Raw genomic sequence first — 26,021 nt, forward strand, 5'->3', positions numbered from 1 at the left:
TTCAGCTCTCTCATTATTCAAGATTTGAATGTGAAGAGGAAAAGACAGTTAGTGAGACACGGTGCATTTACTTATTGAGCCCTGAGTGAGCGATTAATCATTTCTGATTAAAGTCAAAGTAGAAATGTCAAAAGTAAATCCTAAAAATGTTATTCAACACACAAATCGAAAAACTTAAAATGTGAAAACAGAAGCAGGTTCATTCTAACTGGAATGGTCTTAGCGTAGGAAAACATGACTTGTGTGGTATGTTTATGTTTTGGTGGCTATGAAGATGTGTTTGATAAGGATTCCTGCTGGAGGTGTACTGACTTTGGATCCTGTCTTTCCACCCAAAACACAAAGCATGTCTTTAGATGTTGTGAAGACACCTTTTTCTTTGCTTTTTTACTTACTATAACAACATGATGATTCTTGTCCTGAAGGATGTTTTTTAAGTACGTCAAGATGAATGTTCTTTGTTGTTTTTGACAGTTGTGTGTAGTGCGCTGCTGCAGAAGCATTCCTTTGTTTTCTTTAGGCTACATTTTCTTTGACAGGTGGATGAAAAGTGAACTGGTGGACTCATTAGACTGGAAACCAGGGGCTCCCTGTTGTGCTGCTGTTCTCTTTGACATACTTCAACTCTGTGTGTTGTGTCAGCTCTAAAGTTAATCATATTCAGTAATGTTTGACGTTTTAATGGTGGCCACATGTTCTACAAATTCTTGAAAAAAACACATCAGTGACGTGAAAACAGATTGTATAGTCTGGTTGTTCCATGTTCTAACTGTGGTTTCTTCCTAAAACAGAAAACGCCTTCACCTCACGCACTAACACAGGGTGCTTGTATTAGATGTAGGTCAGACTTGGAAAAACTGGTTCATGTTGTAGGTGTGTCCAGTTAGTGTTCACGTCAGTGATTGAAAAGACTGAATAGAGCATAGGCTTCAGACTGTGTGAACGTTTCTCTGGATGTACGTGTTACTTCGCACCTCTCGTGAATGACAGCCGCCATAAACAGCAGGACATAGAGTGGTGGGAAGCCAACCTCAGCAGGACTGGATTTTGAAGAAAGTGTTGGGAATGTGCAGATGACTGAACCAATGATGGATCCACTGAGGACTTTCTCCCGTTCATGTTAAGGATTTTTTTTCTCTATCAAACATCTCTGAATGTGAAGCGTCGTTTTTCTGCAGCTTTAAAATACAGCACATGAAATGTAAGAAGTTAGTTTGCGCCTCATTTACGCTGCCAGAAGCAAGCCTTGATGTGAGGACTCCAAGACAAATACAGGATATTTATTCAGGAATGCCTCGTGGGCTTACAGTAGGCGGGGATGTTGTAGCTGTCAGAGTGGCCTCTTTAACCCTCTCCCTCCCTCTTCAGTAATGACTTTGCCCCTCTCTTCTCTGCCTCTTGCTTTTTTGCTGAAAATAGGAGGGGCTGTCTCAGTAATCCTATACCTGCCCAATTCATGAATGTTACTGTAACTTGCTGAACTGCCCTGACAAGTGCAGGGGTTAAAACACATCAGCAGACCAAGGCTGACAGCTGTGACTGCAGATATCTGCTGCCCGACCAAGAGGAGTTTTTGAGGAAGGAAAAGGAAGAGAAAAAATAGACACTACACTAAAGAAAAGAGGGAGAAACCTGGCACAGCTTCAAATGTCTTCTTTGGAAGAATGACAGAAGTATCTGAGGGCTTCCTGCCATCCAACATGTCTTTAGAAGAGAGTGAGACGGATTGCTCTGAGGGACACGATGAGGTTGTCCCGGGGCGCATTGCCAGCTCACCTCTGGATCCATTCCCAGCTAGGGACTTCAGAGTGAAGTTCAAAAAGATGCGCCACAAGAAGAGGCCCACCATTCTCGAAAGTAGGTACCGCTTTGACTCTGTCAAGCACCCGTAATTACCTCAAGAATTTAGTTTTTAATCTGGCAGAAATGTGTTTGATTGAAAATTGCTGTGCAGAGGCAAAACAAGAATGTCAGCTACTAATACCATCGCTTTGTGAAATGCCTCACCTCCCTCTTGTATTTATCATACTCACCTGAAATCTGATGGCTTGTTAATAATGGAGTCCGACAGTGCAAGAGTATCATACTGTTTTTGATTTTATTTAGCTGAGCTCATTGTACCGAATCTGCTTTTGTATCTGACCTCACTTTCTTAAATGACTGTTAAGTTGTTGTCTTAAAGTACATAGGGACATTAGAGAATATGTGACCAAGAAAGAGAAGAAGAAACTAGAGTGGCCAGGGGTAGAGAGTAGGGGTAACAGGGAGTCAAGTGTTTAAGCCTGATAACCACAAAGATGGCTGACCTGCAGACATAGCTCACATTCCTTACCTTCATCAGAGCCTGATAATGCTTTTAATAGGTGCTTAATGTGTCCGAGCCGTCGTCAACCTAAAACCTATTTAAGGAAACATGTTCTGGAATGAGCAATGCTTTTCTGATGTATTCACCTGTTGCAAGTGTTGCTTCAAATCTGCTGCTGGTGAAGCTGCCATTTAACAGACCTGCAAAGCTAAGATATTATGGAAGTATTACTGAAGCAGATTCCTGCTTAAGAAGTGACACGGATCCTATCCAGTGTGCCAGCAGACAGTCAGTGCTTTATGTCTAAATGTTTGGTCACATTTCTGCCGACAAGTTTAGAGCTATCCAGATCAAGGTAGTCTGATATTTTCGCGTTATACTCTCTTGGTTGTTGTAACATCATGTAACATTGAGTTTTCCTCTCTGGTATCTATTACTCTTTGATCTGCTTTGACAGTTTAGATTTCTGCCTGATGAATGGCTCTCTACTACAGTCACCTCAAATCTCTCTCAGAGACAGCTACATAAACAACTACTTCTCCAATAATAGAATGTTTAGGGGATGCCTCCATTTGAACTTTTTAAGATTATTCAAGTCAGGAATTGCATAACCATTTTCCCTGAGGGCCTCTCGCTGGACAAGTCAGGCTAACCAGATTATAACTGATGGATAGGGAAGGGAAGTGAACTGTTTCCTCAGTGTTTAAGGAAACCATTTGAGCTGACCTCTGTTTGCTGTGACCATAATGGGCCAAGCAATTGCCCATAATTGGTCAAATGTGCACTGATAACACTATCATATGCCCTATCAGTGTTTATGTTCAGTTTTTATCCAGATCTAGGATTTCTAAACATGCCCAAATCATATCTGAGAACATAGTCGCTTTGCATTTTCCTCAAGTTTATCAGAACACATAATAGTTGTTTATAAAGAGTCTGTGCTCTTAGAATAAGACTGTACAATCTAGTTCAAATGCTGATATGGACTCACGGTGTTAAGTGGATGTATGTTTGCTTTTAGAGGAAATATACTGGCAACATCTGTATATAAAATAAGCTATAATGTTCTATCAATAGATTTGATAAAGGCATGCTAAAAAGACACCACGGATGAATGCACCACTGAGTGTGTGAAAGGTATATCATACCAACTACAGTATATCATAATGTGAATTGTGTCACACACCACTTTACGTAAGCTTTTGGAGCTTCTCTCTTAATTTCACCGTTTCATTATGAGCCTCAAAGCTCAGTGTCCACATACTAACCAGCTTAAGGTGGTTATTCTTTGATTTAAAAAAATTCAAAACACAATTCTACTTCTGTTGTTATATGAAACAAACGAGTAGCCTTTCCCCTTTAATTCATATTTTGTATATTCTGTATTTGCATAACCGTCAGACTGTATACACATTGTCCCCAGTCATGTTTCAAAAGAAAGACTCTGACTCCATTCCCTGGAGTGGTAATAATTTATGGCGTGACAAAATGAGTGAGTGTGTGTGTGAGCAAGCGTAACAAGTTGCAAAAACAACCGTCATAAATGATGGCACAAGTCACAACAGCACTTTGTACATGGTGGTTTATTTAGCAATGCCACATTTTAAAAAACAAATTCACTGCTGTGGGCAGGAAGTTGGGATTATATACACAGAGGCACTGTAAGGAGCAGTCAGCAATACTGCCAGCAGGGTATAGTCAGGGCCTGAGCCCCTGAAATGTGTGTTTACTAAACAGTGCAGCCAGTGATGGCTTCTTCATCGCAGTGTGTGTTATGTAATGAAGGGCAAGTGGCTGTCGCTGGTTGGACAGACAGACTTCTGATAGGATTATACTAAGAGCTCTGAGGGGCAGCGGAGGAAGGGGGGTTGGCGGGTGTGTTTACAGTCCATATGTTGATGACATGCATCTGATCTTTACATAGCAAATGTTGGTTTGAATTGTTCCACATCCAGGAAAAAGCAACAAGGACATTTCTTTTTATAAAAATGCAGTCAGATGACTGAATTAGATTTAACGGTATGAAAAAAAGAAAGAAGGAATTTTAATGTTTGACTGGAAATTATATAATGTAGATGGATTTCATCACATTTTCAGCATTGCTACAAAAAATGTGCTTATTAATTTATTTATATTATGTTACACACAATACAGTTTTAAAGAGGAATGAATGATATTGGTTTACAGTATAAGTCATTTTAATCAAAGTATTAAGCTGGCAGGTTTAAAATGAATTTATTTTTTCAAAGGACTACTTTTGGACTTCACAGCCAAAATAGGAATGCTTAATTTGTCACCTTGACCATTGGAACACTTTTCTCTATTTATCGATTCAAATAATGGCAATTTTTTGGGGAAATAAACCAGGTTAAAGACATACAAGGGTTAAAACCCAACAGTCAGCCCCTGATCCCATGCAGATCCCTTGTGTGCAGTTAATCCTGTCTGCTTGATGATCACTTTAGTGTCTTCTTCTTTTCACTGTCCTCACAGATGTCGCCTGTTACATGTATAAATCGTACTTCCCTCGTTGTCCATCTCCTCTGTCAGTGCTGCAGCCTGTCAGATGCTTCCTGTCACGCTGAAAGACGCACAAACCCAGCTCTGTCATCGTTATCAGGCCCTGCACGCAGACAAACAGTAGTTATTATTAACTGCACTCTGCTAAGAGGATTGCTTCCTGCACTCTCAGCCTCCGCGCAGTTATTTAAAGGGAGCTTGCATTGCCACCCACTGCCTGCCACAGCTTTAGAGGGAGAGAAAGAGAGAGAGAGATGTCGAGAGAGTGTGAAAGGAAGGAGAGAGCGAGGGCTGATAGCCAAGGACAGGACACAAGAGGAGGGGTGAAGCAGTGCTTGTGTGCTTCGCTCAGGGTCTCGTCAGCACGGCATTGAGTGCGTCACAGAGAGGTGACAGCAGGCACTACCTGCTGGTCCCAGCTCAGCTGCTGCCGCTGCTACTGTAGGGAAACCAAAAGTAGAGGGGGACAGTCAACAGGAAGCTGCAGCCATGGCCAGCCAGCAGGACTCAGGCTTCTTTGAAATCAGCATCAAGTCCTTGCTGAAATCGTGGAGCGGCAGTGAGTAGCAGTTCGTCTCTTGTTGTTGTGTTGTTTGTCCTCAGCTGACAGAGCTGAGTGGCTGTCTGAGGCTGCAGCTCTACTGGGATCCTGACTTTGGAGCCTCTTGTTCCTGTTGTGGTCTGACCGGGATGTGCTGTTGCTTGTTGCAGATAGAGCTGACTGTGTTTTAGTCTTCAGCTTGCCAGTTGCTGCAAAGTTGGAAGCATTTTACTTTAAGCAACTGAGCACCACGCTCCACAAGGTTTTCAGTTGTCTCATGGCAACAGCCAGGGACATCAGTCCAAGTATCCAGCAGTATCTAATAGCTAAGAAGAAGTTGCTCATTATACATGGGTGCACAACATTGTTGTACAGTTATTCCTGTGATTAACCTGTGTACTGTTCTGTTCACTCTGCTAATGGTGATTCAGCAAGTCATCTCTCTTGCTTTAAAATCTAGCCTTGTATTACTTTAGTCTGAGTCTCAGACAGAGTCTAAATAGCTCTTATGAGGTGCAAGGGCACAGTAATAGGATTAGTGGAGCTTCAGCTTTGTTTCTTATTCTGTCCAGAGTTTGCAGCTCCACTGCCTCTCATTGTGGCCCGTGAGGATGAGATAGGACGCATCTCTGCATGTGATCATGGCAAAATTCTGTTTTATGTAAGATATGAGTAGGCGGACTTTGCAGAAAAATTCTCTTTGAAAAAACAAACAAACAGGAAGGTGGAGAAATGGGTAGTCATACAAGGATTTGAGAGCTACAGTAAGCTTATGATACACAGTCTGCAGTTTAGATTACGAATGACAATTTAGCGACTGTGGCTGCGAGGGAGTGCGGTCGTCTTTCAACCAGAAGGTTGTGGGTTCGATCCCAGCCCATGCAGTCAACATGTTGATGTATCCTTGGGCAAGATACTTAACCCTGAGTTGCTCCCGATGGCATGGCCAACGGTGTGTGAATGTGTTTGAATGTTAGTTCCTGAGTAAGGTTCACTGCTCTGTATGATTGGGTGTGAATGGGTGAATGACAAGTAGTATGTAAAGCACTTTGAGGGGTCTTAAAGACTGGATAAAGCGCTATAAGTACAGTCCATTTACCATAAAGCCATATCTGACATGTTACAATACTTAAGATCTGAAGTAAGTTATTATGCTACATGTCTTCTGCAGCCTGAAGGGCCTTGCATATCTATAGAATCTGAATGAAAGGATTCTCAGTACCTTGGAACATGCTATGCTTGTCAACATTGAGCCATCCTCCGATGATGTTGCATAATCCTCAGAGTGCATCACTTTGCAGGCACTCATGATTGCACTTTATCAGCGGCAACCCACGGCTATGCATTTTTCATTTAATATGTGATCTCCTAATCTCATCCCTCTGCTCCCATGTACAAGAGCTGTTACGTAATGAATCACGAGATGGCAACAGGGACAATCTAGTTGATACAAATCTAACTTAAAACACCAGACATATGCACTTCCAGACATATTTATTGCTGGTATTGAATATGTATCTTTTAAATGTTGTATATATATAATAACTGATCAGGTTTTAATAAGTGCCTGAAAACGAAAGTGTGTGTTTTCCTGCTGTCTGTTTGCACTCTGACCACGAAGTAAACAGAGTCAATGTCCTTTAGACAGTGCTCTCTGGTGTGTCCAGCTCTAATAAAACATTGACAACCAGCAGCACAGAACTGTCATTGTGCAGCAGCGGCACAGGAAGGCCGGTCCGCCATCAGCCAATCAGAGCAGGAGATGGGCTGCAGTGAGCCAGTAAGCACAGCAGTGCTTCTCTGCCAGTCAGTCAATCATGTTGTTCTCCAGGTCTGTTATCTCTGTTATTACATGCTATCATGCCCATTTGTTTTGTCACATTTGACCAAGTTTTTGATTAATTTCCCACATTTGTGCAACTGTTGTGCAATGTGATGCTCGTGCTCTTGTTTTGAAGAGCTAAAAATAGTTAATCAATGCTGAATGAAATCGCAAAAGAGTCCCTAACGTTTAGCTGCAAGAGACAGATGCTGGCGTTTTCATAAATGAGACGCTCTCTCCCAGCAGGCGGCTGTTTTCAGCATGATGTCAGCCTGCTAAAACAGGACTGATGGTCAATAATTTGGGACTGACATTTTAATCTGCTTCCCGCAGAGGTCTGTAACCACTCTCTCACTCTAGTTTTGTTTATTTTGGGACACTCAAACTGTGAACTTGTGATAACGTTTTAGTTGAATTATGTTGTTGCTTCATTGGCACCAGCTGTTGACTCCTTTTTTGATAAATCTTTCAGGAAAAATATTTAAACTCCTGACAGCATTCCAAGAACCAATTTGAGTCATAGATTAAATGTGAGCTCTAGTGACTTATTCTGGAATATAGTTAGTGTGGCACGTCTGGTTGTTAACAGGGACTCGGGTTGTTTCCTTTGACCTAAAACTTTATGACCCAAAACCTGACGACAACATTTTCCAGCTCATTACGTTACATGACGCAAACTCTTTTTTACTAAAGGCCATCTTTGTTGGAGCATCGAAGAACAGTGCGCCTTTATACCCAATCTTTAAGTACGCAATATTAATACTGTACAGTGGTGGAGGAGATGATTTAGAGAGCAATGTTTTGCATTGGTCAAAGCATGTATTACCCATTCCTCTCCCACATAAATGCCGAGTCAATGTTTCTCACAGCAGCTGGACTACATACTCCCAAAGGGCTAGGTTGACACTGGAATTTCTGGTCCAGTAAAGGAGGTCAGTGGTATCTAAATATCCAACCACTCCGTTCACAAACGGCTGCTAAAGTGCTTGTTTACCCAGAGGCACAGTCTCTGTGGATACATGTAGTGAACTGCATTCCTTTTTTTTTTAATTATGTGTATGTGTTTGATTGTGTGTGTGTAAGAGAGACACTTGTTAGCCTGTTTGCATTGTCCTCTCGGGAGCACCACCATGCTCAGGGTGTTTTCAGCATGGCAATGATGTAATGCACACTGTGCCCCAGCTCCTTGTTTGCAGAGTCACATGTCCAGTCTGAGAGTCTTAGTACAGCGCCCACAGCAACAGACAGGGCAGAATATTCACACTGGTTGCTTTCTTTACCTCTTATTTTAAGCAATTGGCGTGGGAGTATTAAGATCTAACTCAATTTGAATGTATTTGTATCCACTAGGTTGTGCTCTGTAAAATATCCGTTACCTCAAATGTGTGCATGCAGACTTTTTTTTACCATTTACCTATAAATCTGATATTTGATTGACTTACTTGGATGACTACAGTGTCTTTAATTCTTCTAGAACATGCCTAAAGTTGAGTGTGCCGAAGCAGTGCATAATCAACAATGGTGTTTACACTGGGTTGGTCTGACCCTCGTGCTGTCAGAGGGTTAGGAGAGGGGAGGGTTGCTCCGTCAGTATAGTGTGTACACCGGGTTAAATATAGTCCCACAACTATGCCACCATTGCATGTTGGACCTCATCACTGAGCTGTGCCTCAGCTAAAAATTCCTGCCTGACCTTCACTCTTGGAAGGCACTGGCTGGTCACAAGGCTAGAGGAAGCCATAGCCGCAAAACAGAGAGTAGGAGAGAGAGTGAGGGAGTGAGAGATTGCGTGGTCTCCCGTACCAAACACTACTCCCACATTTTAAAACACACCCGCCGTTGGCTCTGCCTGCCATGGAAATTATGCCCAGCTGGACAGTACCAGCTGATACACAAGACATGGACGTTGGTGGATTTTTCTAGCAAGCATTTGTCTTGATTCAGAACAAACCTGGATACCATCTCCTCCTTCCCCACTATGGACGGGACGGCTGTGTGCTGGAGTAAGGCCAGCGTCATCAGCTTCATCAAGGGCCTGGGTAGGTGCTGAGTTGCCACATGTGAGGGACGCATGTTCTGAAAGCCATACGACATCGTCAAACATGCTGGGCATTCCTTGACAGATTATCCAAGCTCCTTGTGTCCTGAAAAGATCTCGAGAAGAAGACTTGTTTACTGATTCAACAGTGTCTTCATCTGTCCTGTGCTGCTTTGTCAGAGATGCATACTGTACTCTTTACTCTACAGCCTCTTAAAAAATGCTGATAGGAACTTTTTTCAACAATTTTTTCTGCACAACACACTGATGTGTACTGTATCTCATTTGACTGTTGTTTTGTGTGCATTTGTGTGCAGTTTCCTTTAACTTACTGTAACAAGTTGATCGTTCTGAGTAAATCAGTTTAGCATTAGAGATCTTTTCACCTTCCTCAAATAAATTGTTGTCCCTGCTTTGAACTGCTCTTTGGTAGACTGCAGAAGTTACCACTTATCTGTTTCATCTGCTAAATACAGACTTATCACAACACAAATTACTTCAATTTTAAAGTTCATCGGGTCTGCAGGTGTTGTGCTTTAACGTGATTGTAAGGCCTCCTGAATACTTAGCAAAACTACTAAGCCCAAAAATACAGCAAGGCTGAGGTCTTTGAATTTACTATGTTATTAAGCTCTAACCTAACCCGCTTTCTAATAGGAATTGAACTTCTAATTTTGATCCATATGTGCTCCTGACAAAGTACAGGCAGGAATTTGCCACTAGTGAGGTGACTTCTTTCCAGTAACATGTATGCATTACAGTACATGCACACACTCACACATGTACACACTCAGGAGTCAGTAGTTGAAGCAAATATGTCTCTCATTGTGAGGCAGTAAGTCTCCTCTGTCCTCTCTGAATATTTTACACATCAGATTTACGCCTCTTGGTGAGGTGGACGTGCATTTAGGGGTTGTAGAGTTTCAAGCTAAATAAAACTCAGAGTTATAATGAGATGTTTGTATGCAGTTCTTTACTATATTTAGCACTTCTGTGTCTGGAAGCAGCAGAGTGTAACGCTGAGGTACATTTGAACTTGTGTGTTAGTTTGGTTGGTTTTATGGCCTAAAGCAAGCCATCCGTAATTAAACGTGGGCCACATCACAACGCTGGGATGAAGGGTGGTCACATGCACAAGATTTTGGCTTCCCTCAAAGGGCAGTGACATCTTTGGTACGAAATGAAAACACCAGCTGCTGGCCGTGGTGTTTTAATTTCCATATGCACTCTGCTCACTGTAGCAGTAGGAAAGAAGGAGCTGACTCGGGGCAAACCGGTGCCCTTTGGACAGTCTCCCCTCAGGAATGTTCAACATGTTGGGAACTTTATGTCCATGTTTGGAAGCTTCTCAGTAATACTCTATTTGGCCATCCCTCCTAGTCAACGGATATGTGGTTTGTCCCACTCGTTTCTGCTTCAATTGGCAATGTTTAACTTAACACAATTGTTTAACGTCTCGTTCTCTTTGTGTCATTTGTGCAGCCTCTCCCGTGGGGAACGGATACAGTAAACCCCCCATTCCTGCAGTCAGCTGTCCTCAGGGAGAGAAGGGTCCCCCGGCCATGATGCCCATCAGCATTGACCCGGAGAGCAAGCCGGGCGAGTACGTCCTCAAGAGCCTGTTCGCCAACTTCACCACAATGTCAGAGCGCAAGATCCGTTTCATCATGGCCGAGCCGCTGGTGAGTCCTCAGAGTGAAGGTTTCTGCTCTGTGTGTCGTGTACTGTTGCTCCAGATGAAACGTATCAAATAATAGGATATTGGTATTATCTAAGGGGAGTGATGTCAGGACATTGGTACTCTTTGACAGACCTCCAGCTCTTTTTTGCTTGTAAATCTTGCAACTGCTCATCAAAGGTTGCATGATATAAGTGTGTGGAGTCTAATGAAAGCTTAAATTACAGACTAACAGATTATTACGTTCAAGTTTACAGAGGCTGTTAAAAATGCAATACATTTAACAGTAAGAAAAACAGCAAAGATTAGAAGACATTTCACAGAAAATACAAAGTTTTCTGTTGAAGAATTTAGTTTTTTTTCTTGTTTGCTAACTTGTTAGTTATATCATGACCCCTTGTAGGTGTCCCGACCCCCAGGTTGTGAACTGCTATAACAAAGTCAGACAGGAAGCCGGACAGACTGTAGCTGGTTTAACTCTAAGGAACAGTGGAGTAAGAAGTATTACGCTTATTTAACTAGTTCCTAAAGTTAAAACTTAAACCAAAAGTAACCATACAACTAGACAATGTGTTTTGTAAGGCACCACAAGGCGATAAGGTAGAGAATAACAGGTATATGTTTTAACCAAACATCATTTATTTTATGCTTATCATACTACAGGTTTGTTCACCCTGTAATATGCTGATATTTGTTTTTGTGACAACAAGCAGGCTGACTCATGCTAGTGAAGCCCTTAACAGTTTAAACGTCACTGTGATATACTACTTTGAAGGCCTTAGGCATGCAAATGAGTCTCGCACACACACAGTGTGGAGAACGTGACTACCTTGTCAGATTTAATTGATGTCAGCTGAATGCAGAGTGGTTTGTGTAAGCAGGAGCTCCATCAGCACGGAATAGGAAGCAGACATGCTCCAGTGTTTACATGCTCCAGCTGAGTTTAGCATGAGAAACTTAGGGATGTGATTACAAATCTGGAAAAGAGAATTTGTAAAGAGGATATTTTTTAGAATGATTGATCAGCATAGTTTCCTCCAACTTCCTACTAGATGTATTGCTGATTCGTATGCATACATTTATATGAACTATATTCCACAGTAGAATAGAACTTTAGTGAATTGTTACTATACAGCAGAGCTGCAACTAGACATCATTTTCATTAACTAATAAACATTACTTTTTAATTAATTAATTGATTCATTATTAAGTTTATTGAAATATCCAGAAATAGAAGAAAATTGCCCATCATATTTGTGCAGAGCCAGAGGGGACATCTTCAAATGTCTTGCTTTGTTTAAACAAATAATCAAAACCTAACAATGTTCAGTTTACAAGGCTTTGTGACAAAAAAAAGCAGTCTCTCATGTAGGAGGACAGAATCAGAGAAGGTTTGGCTTTTCTTAGGAGACTTTTACAAATCACAATTATATAGACAAAGTTATTGGGCTTTAAGATCAAGGTCAGCTATCTAATATTTTAATTATAAAAGAAGTTCAGGCTTGAATATTAATTAGCAAGTTGTATTATAATTGCATGTGAAACTGACTACGGCTCGTCTTTTCTATCCACTGATTTTATTCTTTTGAATTGTTTATGAGTCACATGCCTCAGTATCTTTATTTGTCATTTATGAATAAAGATACTGACTAATGAACATTTCAAGAAAATTAGATAAAGTAATAAGCTGATAACAAAATGTAACTTTTTGTCTTGTGGAGTTAGAAATGGATGTGTAGGACCAACAACAGCTGTCATTAATAATTCTGCTTGCAGACAGGCAGGCAGACAGAGAAGAGCCACTGCACCACACATTACTATCTTTACGAGTGCTGCTGAACTTCAACTGAGAATGACGAGCTCATCCATATTACTAAGAAAAACGATCACCATAGCTGTAGCTTTATGCCCTCAGACACTGTATCATTGCTTAACCTTTGTTATGTCCCAGCTTAGGACAACAGAAATAAAGTCAAATGTAGAAACACAAATATGATATAGATACAATGCATACTCTGCTGTAGTAACGATGTATACAGATTGTACAAGGTTGTATATACTGTAGGTTTAGTTGTGGTCGCTATGGCTGTCTCCAGTTTTAGGGACAGTGATTTATAGGAAGCTGTTAGTCACAAGTCCCGGTCTACAGGGAAGTGTTAATTACCACAGGGAAAGTGAACACCCCCTCATGTCAGTGTAACTCCCTCTAGGGAGCTGACAGTGGGATGTCTCTCTCTCTCTGCTTTTCCTCTCAGTGGAGAAATGCCTGTCTTATTTGTTTTAGCCCTCCCTTGTAGTTATTGGCAAACATTGTGCTGTTTATCCTCATCATCCAGGTGAATTTGTTCTACTCAATCTGGCACCATCAACCATCTGTAGTCAGTAATAATTCATCAGTACAGAAGACAGTTACTTGCAGAAAAGGATATAGTAAACAATAATGCTGTATATATATTAGATCATTCATAGTATTCATAGGCATGAAGTTGTCTGTCATTCTAGCGCGGATGGGCTTCTCAGATGGGCTTTTTTTCATCGGAAAAGTTCTTTAGAGCATGGGGCTTAGCTGACGTGCTGTTACAAGAGAGAGAAATAGAGAGAGCCGCACGCCATCAGCCCACGCAGTGTCAGTGTGAAACACATCCGACTATTAGCTGATTTGGATTAATCATCAACAAAGTGATGTGCTGTGATGTGGCTGTCCGACCACTGAGACAGCAGAGGGATGAATGAGGCGGAGCGAAAACGAAAGGAAAGCAGATGCTTCGATTTGTGCAAAGACAGTATAGGTGGGAAGTTTAGATAGTGTTGATTTAACCGTAGTGCTATTAGAAACCATAGTTGAAATAGATGACTTTATATTATACATTTGAACAATAATTATGCTACTTTCATCTTTATCCCAGACACACTATACATTCAGTTGTTCTTCTTGCGTTTTATATACTGTGTGACTATATATACGACAGTGACCCAGACCTTTATGTGTGGCAGAATGTGAGTGCAGTAGTTTGGACACAATAGGTCATTATGGTTTTTGTAATTTAACATGATGAACATTATAGTTCATGGTTAACTTTTCAATGATTGCAAACAGAATACTTACTGTGTATATGAATATTTAATTAACACATATAGTCTCTCAAATGTACTAAACCAAGGTCTGCTTTATTGAACCAATAACACATTTCTTAAGAACAACAAATCTAAGACGCTTAGGAAATGGATAAATTACTGTTTGTTTAACAATGTTGTTGTCTTGTTTAAGATACTGTATGTTGTGTTTGTATCCTTTTCTTCTAAACTAAGAAAGCAGCATGTATCAGACAGTGCATTCTTTTTAAATCTCATCCAGTTTTCATTTACAAAAAGATATGATATACAGAAGTCAGGACTGTCGGTACAGCAGGAGAAGACTGCTTAACCCAAATCCTTCATGAAGGCCTTTATCTCAGATGATAGAAGACTGTAATAATGGGAGCTGTCATGAGCGTCCCATTTCTAATATCTGGCCCTGCCTGCTCATGCCTGGCATCAGACAGATTGATGGCTCTCTCATTAGCTGCTCTATAATGAGTTCAAAAATACATCACAGACTCTTTGGACAGTGTGGATAGAGCTTTAGACCAAACTTCAGAAAACACCAGTTTGACTTTGTACAAATAAAAAAACCTACAGTTTTTAAAATTACTTTTTTTCTGTGTTTTCAGGAAAAGCCTTTAACAAAGTCGCTGCAACGGGGAGAAGATCCTCAGTTTGACCAAGTAAGTGCTATTAAAGTAACAGGGGAGTCAAGATAAAAATGTATATGAGAGTGACCTACATAGCTGATGAACAGCATCACCTTTTGCTGAACTGTATTCATCTCACCCCTATAACATTAAAATATGATTTTGTGGTTGTATTTTGTATCTGAACATGAAACTATTTGGCCTTTCCCTATAAACACCTATAGAAGTGAGTTGTAAATACTGCTCTACTACAGTATGATGCTCTGAACCATCAAAGCCCTGCTCACATCCCTAAAGGTCTTTCAGAGCCAGTGAAGGGCAGGAGTGTTTACCTCGGAGCTGGCACTGGCTCTTTGCAAGGTGTGTCCTTCAGAGAGGGCCCTTTCACAGCCACAGGGGTGTGTTTGTGCTGCTGCGTGAAGCCTTTCAGCAGCCACACAGAGCCAGGATTCTTCTCCGGCCTCGTGCTGAATGAAGGGCTCGCTGTGTTCCCAAGCCCAACTAAACTCTCCTCCCTTCCTGTGTGCCCTGCCCATCCCACCCGTTCCTTCCTTTCCCTCCCCCCCATTAGTAAGGGAGGCTGCCCATGGGCACCTTGTCTCTCTGCTTAGTCTAAAAAGGGACCAGCTCACCCTTCAATCCCATCTCTCTCCATTAATGAAGCTTTGGTTATTACTTAAAAGCTCCCTCCCTCCGATTATTGTTCAAATGCAGTAAATATAATGATATCAACCTCATTCTGTCGTGCTGTTTGAATTTGGGTTTAAATTGCCGTACAAATAAACAAAGGAAACACTGATAGCCATCCCTTGCTTTGGTATGTTAACTGCCAAACACAAACAGTCATTTGTACGTCTTCTTCTTCCAGCTGATAAGCACCATGAGCTCTTTGGCTGAGTACTGTCTTCCCTCCATCCTGCGCACGCTGTTTGACTGGTACAAAAGACAAAATGGACTAGATGAGGAGTTACATGAGTACCGTCCAAGATCCAACACCAAGTCCAAAAAGTGAGAATCATTCAATTATTCACTGCGTGCAACAATGTGTCACACAACAATGGTAACACAAGCAATGGTGAAGCTCACATGCACAGTATGATTAAACAAAACGTGTATCTCTTGTTCTGTTTCTCTAACAGCGATGAGCAGCAGAAAGATTATCTACTTGAAAGGAGGGACTTGGCAATCGACTTCATCTTCTCTCTTGTACTTATCGAAGTTCTGAAACAGGTGATTTTTCATTAATATTTTTGTAATATACAACTCACTAAGGAAGAACTGTTAATATGTTGTTCTTGAACATTCGTTCTCCTGACATTTTGTTCCCTTATTCTGAACTAGATGCCGCTCTACCCGGCCCTTGACAGTTTGGTCAATGAAGTCGTTAACTTAGCCTTTAAGCACTTTAGATACAAAGAGGGGTAAGCTCCTGTTATTTTCACAATGTTCCTTCTTTCTTTCAGTTTTAGCTAGTTCTTAAACTGGTTCTTTGGAGTTAAATTGTCTTACGTTCTGTTTCCCTAAGGTATCATGGTCCTAACACTGGCAACATGCACACTGTAGCAGACCTCTATGCTGAAATCATAGGAGTATTAGCCCAGTCCAAGTAAGTAACAAAGAAAGAAATATGATTATATCATTTATTTTTTTCTAGTTTCCCCTCCGTCTACATTGGCACATACATCTTCATCCTCTGCTCTGATGGGCTTTGGTCTCATGCCACATCATAATGCTGTGTTATCATTCCTAATGCCTTTCTGCCAAACATCTCCCGGCTCAAGAGACTGGAACAGACTGTAGAAACAAAACACTTTTAGACAGGTCTCCTTCACACCAAACTAGGACTGGAAATTGATGTCTGTTTATTTGAAGTTTTCAGGTCATTGCAGCAAGGAACAAACCCTTTAAATAGAGATATGGTTAGTGAGCTTACCTCCTTTATAAAGTGTGCCCTGCTTAATCGCCTGCAGGAGATACTTCACTGAGAAATATTGTCTTTCCTCTGAGGTCAAGAAAGAGGTCAGGAATTATACCATGAACTGTTTTTCATACTTTCACGTGTGGTTTCTCAATCAATGTGTGTGTGGAAATGATAAACATTTCCTCCTCACACGATTAAGGTCCAAAAAGGATTTATTCGGTTTGAGTACACTACCACCAGGAAGAGGTTAAGAGATGCTCATAGTGAGCTCCCATGATGAATTACCTTCTAAATTTAGACCAGCTGAAGAATCCCATCTCTGGTTCAATTTGGGCAAGGGATCAGGTGCTAGACGAGGAGTTCATCTTGGGGCACAGACTCAGAGTCTGCATGCTGATGGTAAGACGTGGGGTGGTATTTCTGGATGCATGCTCACTGAAAACTGTCTATGTTCTCTCTGCATCACGTCTCTGAAGTGACAAAAGTTTCTTTAGGAAGTGCTGAATTTGGATTTGTCTGACTGAGATATTGAGGCACATCCTTATATAGAATCTCATTTAGGTTTTTCTTTCTCTCTCTCAGGTTTCCTGCTGTGAAGAAGAAGTTTATGACTGAGCTAAAGGAGCTGCGGCAGAAAGAGCAAAGTCCGTATGTAGTCCAGAGTACCATAAGCCTCATTATGGGAGTCAAGTTCTTCCGAATAAAGATGTATCCTGTCGAGGATTTTGAAGCCTCTTTTCAGTTCATGCAGGTACAAAACACTTCTATAATCCTTACTCTATAATATTTAAATGATTTGTTGTAATACTCGTCACATATATATAGTCTTATATTGCCATTGCGTCAAAAAATATACAGGATATTCTCAGGATTGTCAAGAATGCTGCCCTTTGACCTTGTCTATGTTTCCTATAACAGGGTGTCCGCAGGGGTCTTAAAAAGTATTAAAAGTTGATAAATCAATTTAGCCAAAATTAAGGCTATTAAAAAGTATTAAACGGCATTTTCCAAGGTATCACATTTTGTAGCTTGTTTTCAATAAGTATATAAATTGTCCAAAGAGGTTGTATTCTACAGTCTGCCTGAATGTAATCATTGCGTAGGTGTGTAGTGTGATTCTGTGTAGTTTATTTATGGCATCCCGTTGGATTTGACGTCATCTGAACAGGACATCGCACGCTCCCTGCTTGATAGCGCACGGAGGTCCGTTTACGCCGGTTGTTAAACAACATCGTTATGGGGAAATGCAAGTTTGCGTCCAAATGGTTGGAAGATAAGGAGGAAGGACAATCAATACTGTATATAGCAGTGGCGGCTGGTGGAAAATATTTTTGGTGGGGCTGTTGATATAGTGAGTAAAACATTTTTTTTTGGGAGAAATTACCCCTTAAATTAGGACTTCTGGTGATGTAATGGCGCGTTTCCAGTGCAGCGCGGAGCTCGCTTTAAGCGTGCCGAGCCGTGCAGGGCCCGTTTTTGGTTGCGTTTCCACTTGGCCTAGTACCGGCTAGCGGGTCCTAATTCACAGTTTTTCTGGCCCCATAAAATCGTGGTTCTAGGGCTAGGAACAACCAGACCGAGTCGGGCTAAGTAGCCTACTGTATGCTAAACTAGAGAGAGAATCGCTGGCAAGGGGGCTACAACTACAACAAGATGAACATATTTTACCGTGATTTAATTGTAATACACGTTTCAAAATGATGCCGAATTAACAACATACTGATGATACCGGTTAGTAAAAACCATGAATTAACGCTTAGGCGAAAAACCCTTTTAAAATGCGTGTTTTCTAAATGGAGCTTGGCTAAGCTAACGTTATATATGCTCCGACCGTCCACACTCACAACAACGGCCTATACAGACATAAATAAACCAGCGACTGTATTCTCCATGACACAGGCAGTCTGTGGTTTGTACTTGTTTAACTTTTGTCTAGTTTCTGAACAGATCGTATCTGTCCCCGGCTGTTTGAAGAGCAAGCATGGGAAACAAAAGATAGCATTTACCTGTTTGCATCCAGCTAGCCATGCCTTTCTGGTGTACCAGCTACGTGAGAAGCCTCGTTGATACGTTTTGTGTTTTTCACGAGCTTGCTGCGATATATACAAATCGGGTTGGTCCGGTCCAAGGTCTTTAAGCAACAGTTTATCTCCCAAACTTCTCCTTTCGAAAGGATTGGAGATTAGCTCTTGAACGGAATTGGGCGGGGACTCCACCTGCACATGAAGCATCCTCATCAACTACTGCCGTACTGCGTCACCCCACCGGATACGAGTCACTAGTGTCCAAACTACTCACAGACTGGACCGGGCGCTGACATTGGCGCCCGGTGATCATCAGATTTGACGACGCTGATTGGCTGAAATTATGTTTCGGCATCATAGTTTACAGATAGCAACAGTCAGCTGCTAGTGGCTGCTGCTGCACTGGTTGAGGGCTCCTTTCTTACCGCCCAGACGAGAGAGGGGTAATGACCATAGACTGTATATATAAAGGTAATGACACATGGGCAAGGCCAGGCAGGAAACATAGACTTATCAGTAACTTTAGACATCGTCGTAACACAATTTTAAACGAGATTTTATTGTAGATTATACATTTTACTGATACCAATTATATAATATTTACCTTGTTTATTAAAAATTAAAATTAAAATTAAAAAATATTATTATTATTTTTAATATTTTTTTTTATTTTGTATGTGGGAAGAGGTGGGGCGGCGCCCCTAGCGCCCCTATGGGCTGGCCGCCACTGGTATATAGTCAATGTGAGGTAAAGTGTGTCGCCAATGTAACCGGTTGAAACTCCAAGTGGCGATGAGGTCTTAAAATGTGTGGAAAAGGTCTTTAAAAAGGTCTTAAAAGGTATTAAATGTGACTTCAGGATTCCTGCATATACCCTGTATAAGCTTTGGTATGCAGCTATGAATACAATTATTTTTGGGCCATTCATTCAGTATCAAATCAGTTTATCTCCTGACTAAACAATAGTGTATACAGTATATTTGACCATTCACCACTAACTTTTCAACAGGAGTGCGCCCAATATTTCCTGGAAGTTAAGGACAAAGACATTAAGCACGCCTTGGCTGGTCTCTTTGTTGAAATTTTGGTTCCTGTTGCAGCAGTAAGTGGTTTTCCTTTATTTCTTACATCAATTCAAATGGTAAAAGAGAACTATTCTTGAGAGGACTGTGTCTTGTTATGTGACCGTATGTGATCTGGTCCTAGGCCGTGAAGAATGAAGTGAACGTTCCCTGCCTGAGGAACTTTGTGGACAGCTTGTACGACACAACCCTGGACTTGTCCTCCAGGAAGAAGCACTCTCTGGTTAGTTAATGTGCAGAAAACAAATTGACACTGATTGTCGGCCCTGTACGTTTTGTACACCCCCATGTTCACTCTGACGCCCTCGTGCTGCATGCTTACATTGCCTGGATGCCTGTGGGCTCTGTGTATCCTCAAGCATTTCAAGGTCACTGTTGTGTTATGCTCTCTTAGAACGTCATCGCCCACACTAGAAATAATTTATAAGGGGAAGACAGGCTGCCATTACAAAGCATAAAATAGAGCATGAACACAGTGGAGTATACCTTATGAGCGTCTGTAACATCCCTTCCCTCCAAAGTATTTTCAATAAAGCATCTCACCACGGCAGTTCACTGTGAAATAGAAAGACAACAACCCTTATGGAACAGTACTTTGCTCTTACAGAAGGTTTGAATTTCCCTGGGGCAGCAATTAGGCAAGAAGACACATTTTAAAGTGATGTGTTGTCAGCAAAAAGCATAACCAAAGGAGAAAACCTCATTATGTCTTTAAAAGTAAACTTACTTATGTCTTAAATTGCATTTATGCAGACATGGTTACAAAATATTGCAAAGTTGCTCAAAGTATCCCCTTAACAGACCATCGCAATAGGTAGAAACTATAATCCTTGAAACTAAATCAATGTGAAGCTATTTTACCAATGCCTTGTATAATAAATAAATGCCAACTGTTCTCTGCAGGCGTTTTACCCGTTGGTGACGTGCTTGCTGTGTGTCAGCCAGAAGCAGTTCTTCCTCAACAGATGGCATATCTTCCTTAACAACTGCCTCTCAAATCTGAAGGTAACGTAACCTTGAAAGCAACCGCTTTGATTAAGACTACAGTGGTCTTTGCTTTTGATATATAGTAGTGCTATTCAGATACATTAAGGTTGTGTCATTTCAAAGTAAAATGTTTGCCTCTGCTTCAGTTGTCAAACCGAATTGTGCTCATGTACTTTGTTACTTGGTATTTCATTGTATGCATGGCATGAAAATAGTGCTCTGAATGAATCCAGGCCGTAATTATATAACTATTCTACCCAGCTTTTATAGTATTATAGTATACAGTATAAGCCTGATCTGATTACAATAATAATCCCTGTAATTCTGTAATTGTATCAAAACCTACAATACACTTAAAGATTGTTCTGTAATTGAATTCATTTTATTATTACATTTGTATTACAGAGCAGAGACCCTAAAATGGCTCGTGTTGCATTGGAGTCCCTTTATCGACTGTTGTGGGTCTACATGATCAGAATCAAGTGTGAGAGCAACACTGCAACACAGGGGTAAGAAAAGACATGTTTTTCTTTTATAACCGTGTTTTTTATGGATCAGTAAATACCTGTGAGATGCCCATTAATGACATAGGCTGAAACATTTGTTGTTACTAACAAAATATTTACAGGTGTATTGGAAGAACAATAAAGTAAATTCCAGTCACAGTTTTACAGCAAACCCTCCATTGTTGTTCCTGATTTTATTGGAGTTTGCAGGAAAAGGAATGCTCTGTTGTTATGCCTGGGTCAGGCCGACACCTGGCTGTTAGTGCCAGTGGCCGCAGTTTATCAGCGTCTTTACACACCTTATTATGAGCCTGAGCTCAAACAGATCAAGCTAGACTTTTTAAACATGTTAATTGGGCCAAATATAAACTTGTCCTAAAAATAAACCTCCTTTCAAGCAATGAAGTACTGTGCATACAAACAATTGTCTATGTAATTGTACACAACCTTTTATTAACATGATGCATATGTTTATGTAAGGTGTGTTCATAACAAGTTATTTTCTCTGTGTCCACAGCCGCCTCAACACCATTATAACAAACCTTTTCCCGAAAGGATCCCGCAGTGTGGTGCCCAGAGACATGCCTCTCAATATCTTTGTCAAAATCATTCAGTTTATTGCACAGGTAAATGCAAGGATGGTGCCAAACTTAACTCGAGAAGTTTCACTGTCACACAAAAGACATTTGAAGTTACTCTTAAAAGACAATGTTGTATTTGTATCTTTTAACAGTCATGCCATATTCCTCAACCTCACTTTCTTTTCTTGTATTATTTCAGGAAAGACTTGATTTTGCCATGAAAGAGATTATCTATGACCTTCTTTGTGTTGGGAAACCTGCAAAAGCCTTTAGTCTTAATCCAGAGGTAAGCATTCAACATTCACTTGATATGATGTGTTTGGATACTAATGTAAATTAGCGCTGCTTAAAAATGTATTCCTGACTGCTTCTTTATCATATAGTGTCTACCAAAATTAATTAATTGAAATGGTTCAAAAAGTGTTGTTATGGTTAGAATGACATCTTACTCAGCAAATCTAATTTTGTCACATAAAGTCAAACATGGACTAATAATTATATTATCGATCTCAAAATAAATGTCACAGCTTTACCATTAATTGTAACTCAGCTCAACTTAAAGTAACTTTTTTCTGTGCAGAGAATGAATATTGGACTGAGAGCATTCCTGGTCGTAGCCGACAAACTGCAGCAGAAGGACGGCGAGCCTCCCATGCCTAACACTGGTTGCACTTTACCCTCTGGAAATACACTCCGAGTGAAGAAGACATACTTGAGCAAAACGCTGACAGATGAAGAGGCCAAAGTCATTGGTGAGTGAGACAGACCATGGTGAGGAATGTCTAAAATGAAATGCTTGGATTCAAATAGCAGGGATAGCTTTATCATCGAATGTGGAATTGAAATGGTGCAGATATGTTACATTGATATCAACCATTTTTCCTTCTCCAGGGATGTCACAGTATTATTTTAACGTGCGGAAGGCTATTGACAACATCCTGAGACACTTGGACAAGGAAGTGGGACGCTGCATGATGATGACTAATGCTCAGATGTTGAACAAGGAGCCTGAGGATATGATCACGTGAGTACTAACGTCATTCAGTCATCAGAGCTGCCAACATATTTAAAGTTGGCAGAACTCCAGAGTGTGAAATGTTTTTCCAGTCCCATCCTTAAAATAATTAACCCTGTAGGGTTATTTGTCCCAATGCTTGATCACATGAGAGTTGAACACATTGCAATCAACTTTTCAAACTTCAAATTTGATGTTTTCAGAGGTGAAAGGAAGCCCAAGATTGACTTGTTCAGGACATGTGTCGCTGCCATTCCACGCATCCTGCCTGATGGGATGTCCAAGCCCGAGCTCATAGACCTGCTCTCTCGGTGAGTTGCTCCTCTCTTTGGAAGAAACCCGTTTATAAAGTAGACAAAGCACTGGTGGCACGTAATTACATGGAGATCAGATCAAGTGTTGTTAATGTGTGCGTTTTGGAGAAACAAGCTCAACAGAGTAGGTTCGTGAATTACCTGCTGTCCCAGTTTTTCTTTTCAACTTTGATGTTTTATTGTTGCAGCCAACTGTAATCATATTTTCTAAAGCTATAGTACTTTTTACTGTGGCACACAATGTTTACTGTATGATTCTAAAACTATCATGACTGTTTTTTATTGTTGGAAGAATGGAAGAATTTGACAAACACCATTCAGATCAGCACTGTTCTGTCATTTCAGATATTTGGCAACTAGTAACAAACCTACTATATGCATCAGGCAAACTTAATAGTGCATTGATCAAATGTTGCCTGCCGGGTAATCTTGGGAGTGAAATGAAACCTACTTATTGGTATTAAAACATGAATTTAAGTTTAATCGTATAAGAAAGTTTGATTTAGTTTTTTCTTGTCTTTGTCATCAGATTGACAATCCACATGGATGACGAGCTGCGACTTATTGCCCAGAACTCCTTGCAAAGTCTGCTGGTAGATTTTCCTGACTGGCGTGACGACGTTCTGTTTGGATTCACTAACTTCCTGTTACGTGAGGTCCAGGACACTCACCAGGGACTGTTGGATACATCCCTCAAACTCCTGCTGCAACTGCTCACACAGTGGAAACTAACGCTGGCCGCCCCGGGGAAGAGCTGTGACAACGCAAAAATACACACAGCTGAGGTACGAGCTTTGTGACAATTATGACATACCTTTGTGCCTATTAGCGGTTGGAAAAATGTATCACAATAGGAAATTTTTAAAGGTTTTCTTCTGTTCTGTGAAATCAGTTGTTGTTATTTTTTATATTTCTGTCATAGCTATTGCAGGCAGGCTCAAGTCTCAAGACACCTGCAGAGCGAGGTCCTCACTCCACTGTGCTGCATGCGATGGAGGGACTGGCGCTCGTACTGCTCTGCTCCTGTCAGCTGAGCACCCGAAAACTCGCCATTGCTATACTGAAAGAGATACGAAGTCTCTTTATGACCATTGGACAGTCTGAGGTAAAATGAGACTAAAGTTGAAAAGACTCACAAGACAAAATACATACATTTTTGTGTTTACAGTCTGTGATGTTTTGTTAACTGCAGGATGATGATAAACCAATGATAGACATCATGGACCAGCTCAGCCCGGTAATCCTGGAAAGTTTTGTCAACGTTTCAGTCTCAGACACAGTAAGTTGTTGATAGCTTGTAACTAAACCTACGCGTCTAAATCAAGATGTGTCGACAGTTTATTTGTGTTTTTTTTGCTGGGATTCTATTCACACTGTATTTATATCAGGTGACTTCCAGATAGAAATGTGAGATGTTCATTAATTGCTTCAACTCCAGAAATTCAAGCTACGTTCATGAAAAGATCAAGTGTCATTAAAATATCTGGGCACATGTGGAATCTGGCTCATATAAACAGCAAATGCTTGTTACATTGACTGTAAGACAAAAGCTTGGTTTGGTAAGCTGGCATGTCAAAACTGAATGAACAGCTCGAACTGAGCAGCTGTTGACCTTTGGACTCTACCTTATATAATCATAAAGCTGTCAACATGATGCTAAGAATCCAGATTTTTCGAGAAACAGATAATACAGGAAATGCCCTTATATGGGAAATCAAATTGTTATTTTTATACTGTGTGATTATCTGATGATTTATTTCCTTTAATCCCTGCCTATTCACATTGAATCAATTATTCCTAGACATAAGGATGTGTAGATTATTAAAATGTTGCTATTATGATATCCTGACCTTTGACCCTGCTGTGCCTCTTTCTTTGCAGGCCGCCCTGCCAGCTGGCCACCCCGTGGACCTTCAGTGGCTTGTGGAGTGGAACGCGCTGCTTGTAAACAGTCATTATGACATTAGGAGCCCCTCACACGTGTGGATCTTTGCCCAGTCTGTGAAGGACCCCTGGGTGCTCTGTGTGTACAGCCTCCTCCGACAGGACAACTTGCCCAAACACTGCCCCACAGCACTCAGCTACGCCTGGCCCTACGCCTTCACTCGAATGCAGATGCTCATGCCCCTAGTGGACCCAAAGTAAGTGTCCTCCAACACTTCTATTTTCTATTATCTATACATCCCTACTTTGTGTTTCTGTTGTTAGTATATCACCCTGATTTAACCCACACATCAACTCGGCTACAAATAAAAAAAATGTTTCTGTGTTTCAGTAATCCAGTGTATGCAAAGAAGACCAACACGTCTGGCAGTGGGGACAATTATGTAACCCTGTGGAGAAACTACCTGATCCTTTGCTTTGGGGTTGCCAAGCCCAGTATCATGAGCCCGGGCCATCTGAGAGCATCGACACCTGAGATCTCAACCACCACGCCTGACAGTGGTGTCAGCTACGATAACAAGGTAGCTGCCTCCCTCTCCTCTGGCCTCTTCCGCTCCCTCAGTGCTTTGTCTCTCCAGGATCAGGTGCTCATACGGAGCTTGTTGACATATAAGCGCGAGGCATCAAATTACACAGTAGCTGTCTCTCTTGAATAGCACAGCTGATATGTTTTTAACTGCACAGACACTTAGCTCAATGGCTCTCAGTGTAATTCGTGCAGTTTAGACATTTATTTGTGTGACTGAACCATAAATGTTTGATGTTTCAGGTTATCGGGAGCCCATCTGTGGCCTGGCTTCTGAAGCAGCTGGTTCCACTGATGAGGACAGAGAGCATTGAGTTGACAGAGTCATTAGTTTTGGGCTTCGGTCGTACCAATTCCCTTGTATTCAGGTATTTCAGAACATTATGTGATTTCATCTAAAGTATATTTGCATTACTAACCAAATTTCACATTTATTTTCGATTTGTTGCTTTCAAAATCTACTGCGGCAAACCCTGATAATATTTA

At 41.0% G+C, this 26,021-nt stretch overlaps 1 protein-coding gene across 4 annotated transcripts in view; it reads left to right on the forward strand.

Annotated features, from left to right (window-relative positions):
• The first annotated feature begins 946 nt into the window (after positions 1–946).
• frya (furry homolog a (Drosophila)) overlaps positions 947–26,021 on the forward strand; it is a 46,690-nt gene continuing 21,615 nt past the window's right edge. The window contains exons 1-23 of one of the 4 annotated variants that reach the window (XM_034207119.1): positions 947–1,857; positions 10,709–10,908; positions 14,615–14,668; positions 15,504–15,643; positions 15,775–15,865; positions 15,977–16,056; positions 16,161–16,241; positions 17,139–17,307; positions 19,590–19,682; positions 19,787–19,885; positions 20,566–20,667; positions 21,055–21,158; positions 21,673–21,781; positions 21,936–22,022; positions 22,317–22,488; positions 22,628–22,760; positions 22,955–23,062; positions 23,595–23,850; positions 23,988–24,170; positions 24,258–24,344; positions 24,947–25,206; positions 25,341–25,530; positions 25,779–25,903. In XM_034207119.1, the coding sequence (XP_034063010.1) occupies positions 1,665–1,857; positions 10,709–10,908; positions 14,615–14,668; positions 15,504–15,643; positions 15,775–15,865; positions 15,977–16,056; positions 16,161–16,241; positions 17,139–17,307; positions 19,590–19,682; positions 19,787–19,885; positions 20,566–20,667; positions 21,055–21,158; positions 21,673–21,781; positions 21,936–22,022; positions 22,317–22,488; positions 22,628–22,760; positions 22,955–23,062; positions 23,595–23,850; positions 23,988–24,170; positions 24,258–24,344; positions 24,947–25,206; positions 25,341–25,530; positions 25,779–25,903 (3,116 nt within the window). In that variant the 5' untranslated portion in view covers positions 947–1,664. Of the gene's footprint in view, positions 1,858–4,971; positions 5,385–9,064; positions 9,228–10,708; positions 10,909–14,614; positions 14,669–15,503; positions 15,644–15,774; positions 15,866–15,976; positions 16,057–16,160; positions 16,242–17,138; positions 17,308–19,589; positions 19,683–19,786; positions 19,886–20,565; positions 20,668–21,054; positions 21,159–21,672; positions 21,782–21,935; positions 22,023–22,316; positions 22,489–22,627; positions 22,761–22,954; positions 23,063–23,594; positions 23,851–23,987; positions 24,171–24,257; positions 24,345–24,946; positions 25,207–25,340; positions 25,531–25,778; positions 25,904–26,021 lie in introns of those variants that run through there. The other 3 variants (XM_034207121.1, XM_034207120.1, XM_034207122.1) reach the window with 3 other exon arrangements.

This window comes from Gymnodraco acuticeps, unplaced genomic scaffold (assembly GCF_902827175.1).
Source record: "Gymnodraco acuticeps unplaced genomic scaffold, fGymAcu1.1, whole genome shotgun sequence".
NCBI lineage: Eukaryota > Metazoa > Chordata > Actinopteri > Perciformes > Bathydraconidae > Gymnodraco > Gymnodraco acuticeps.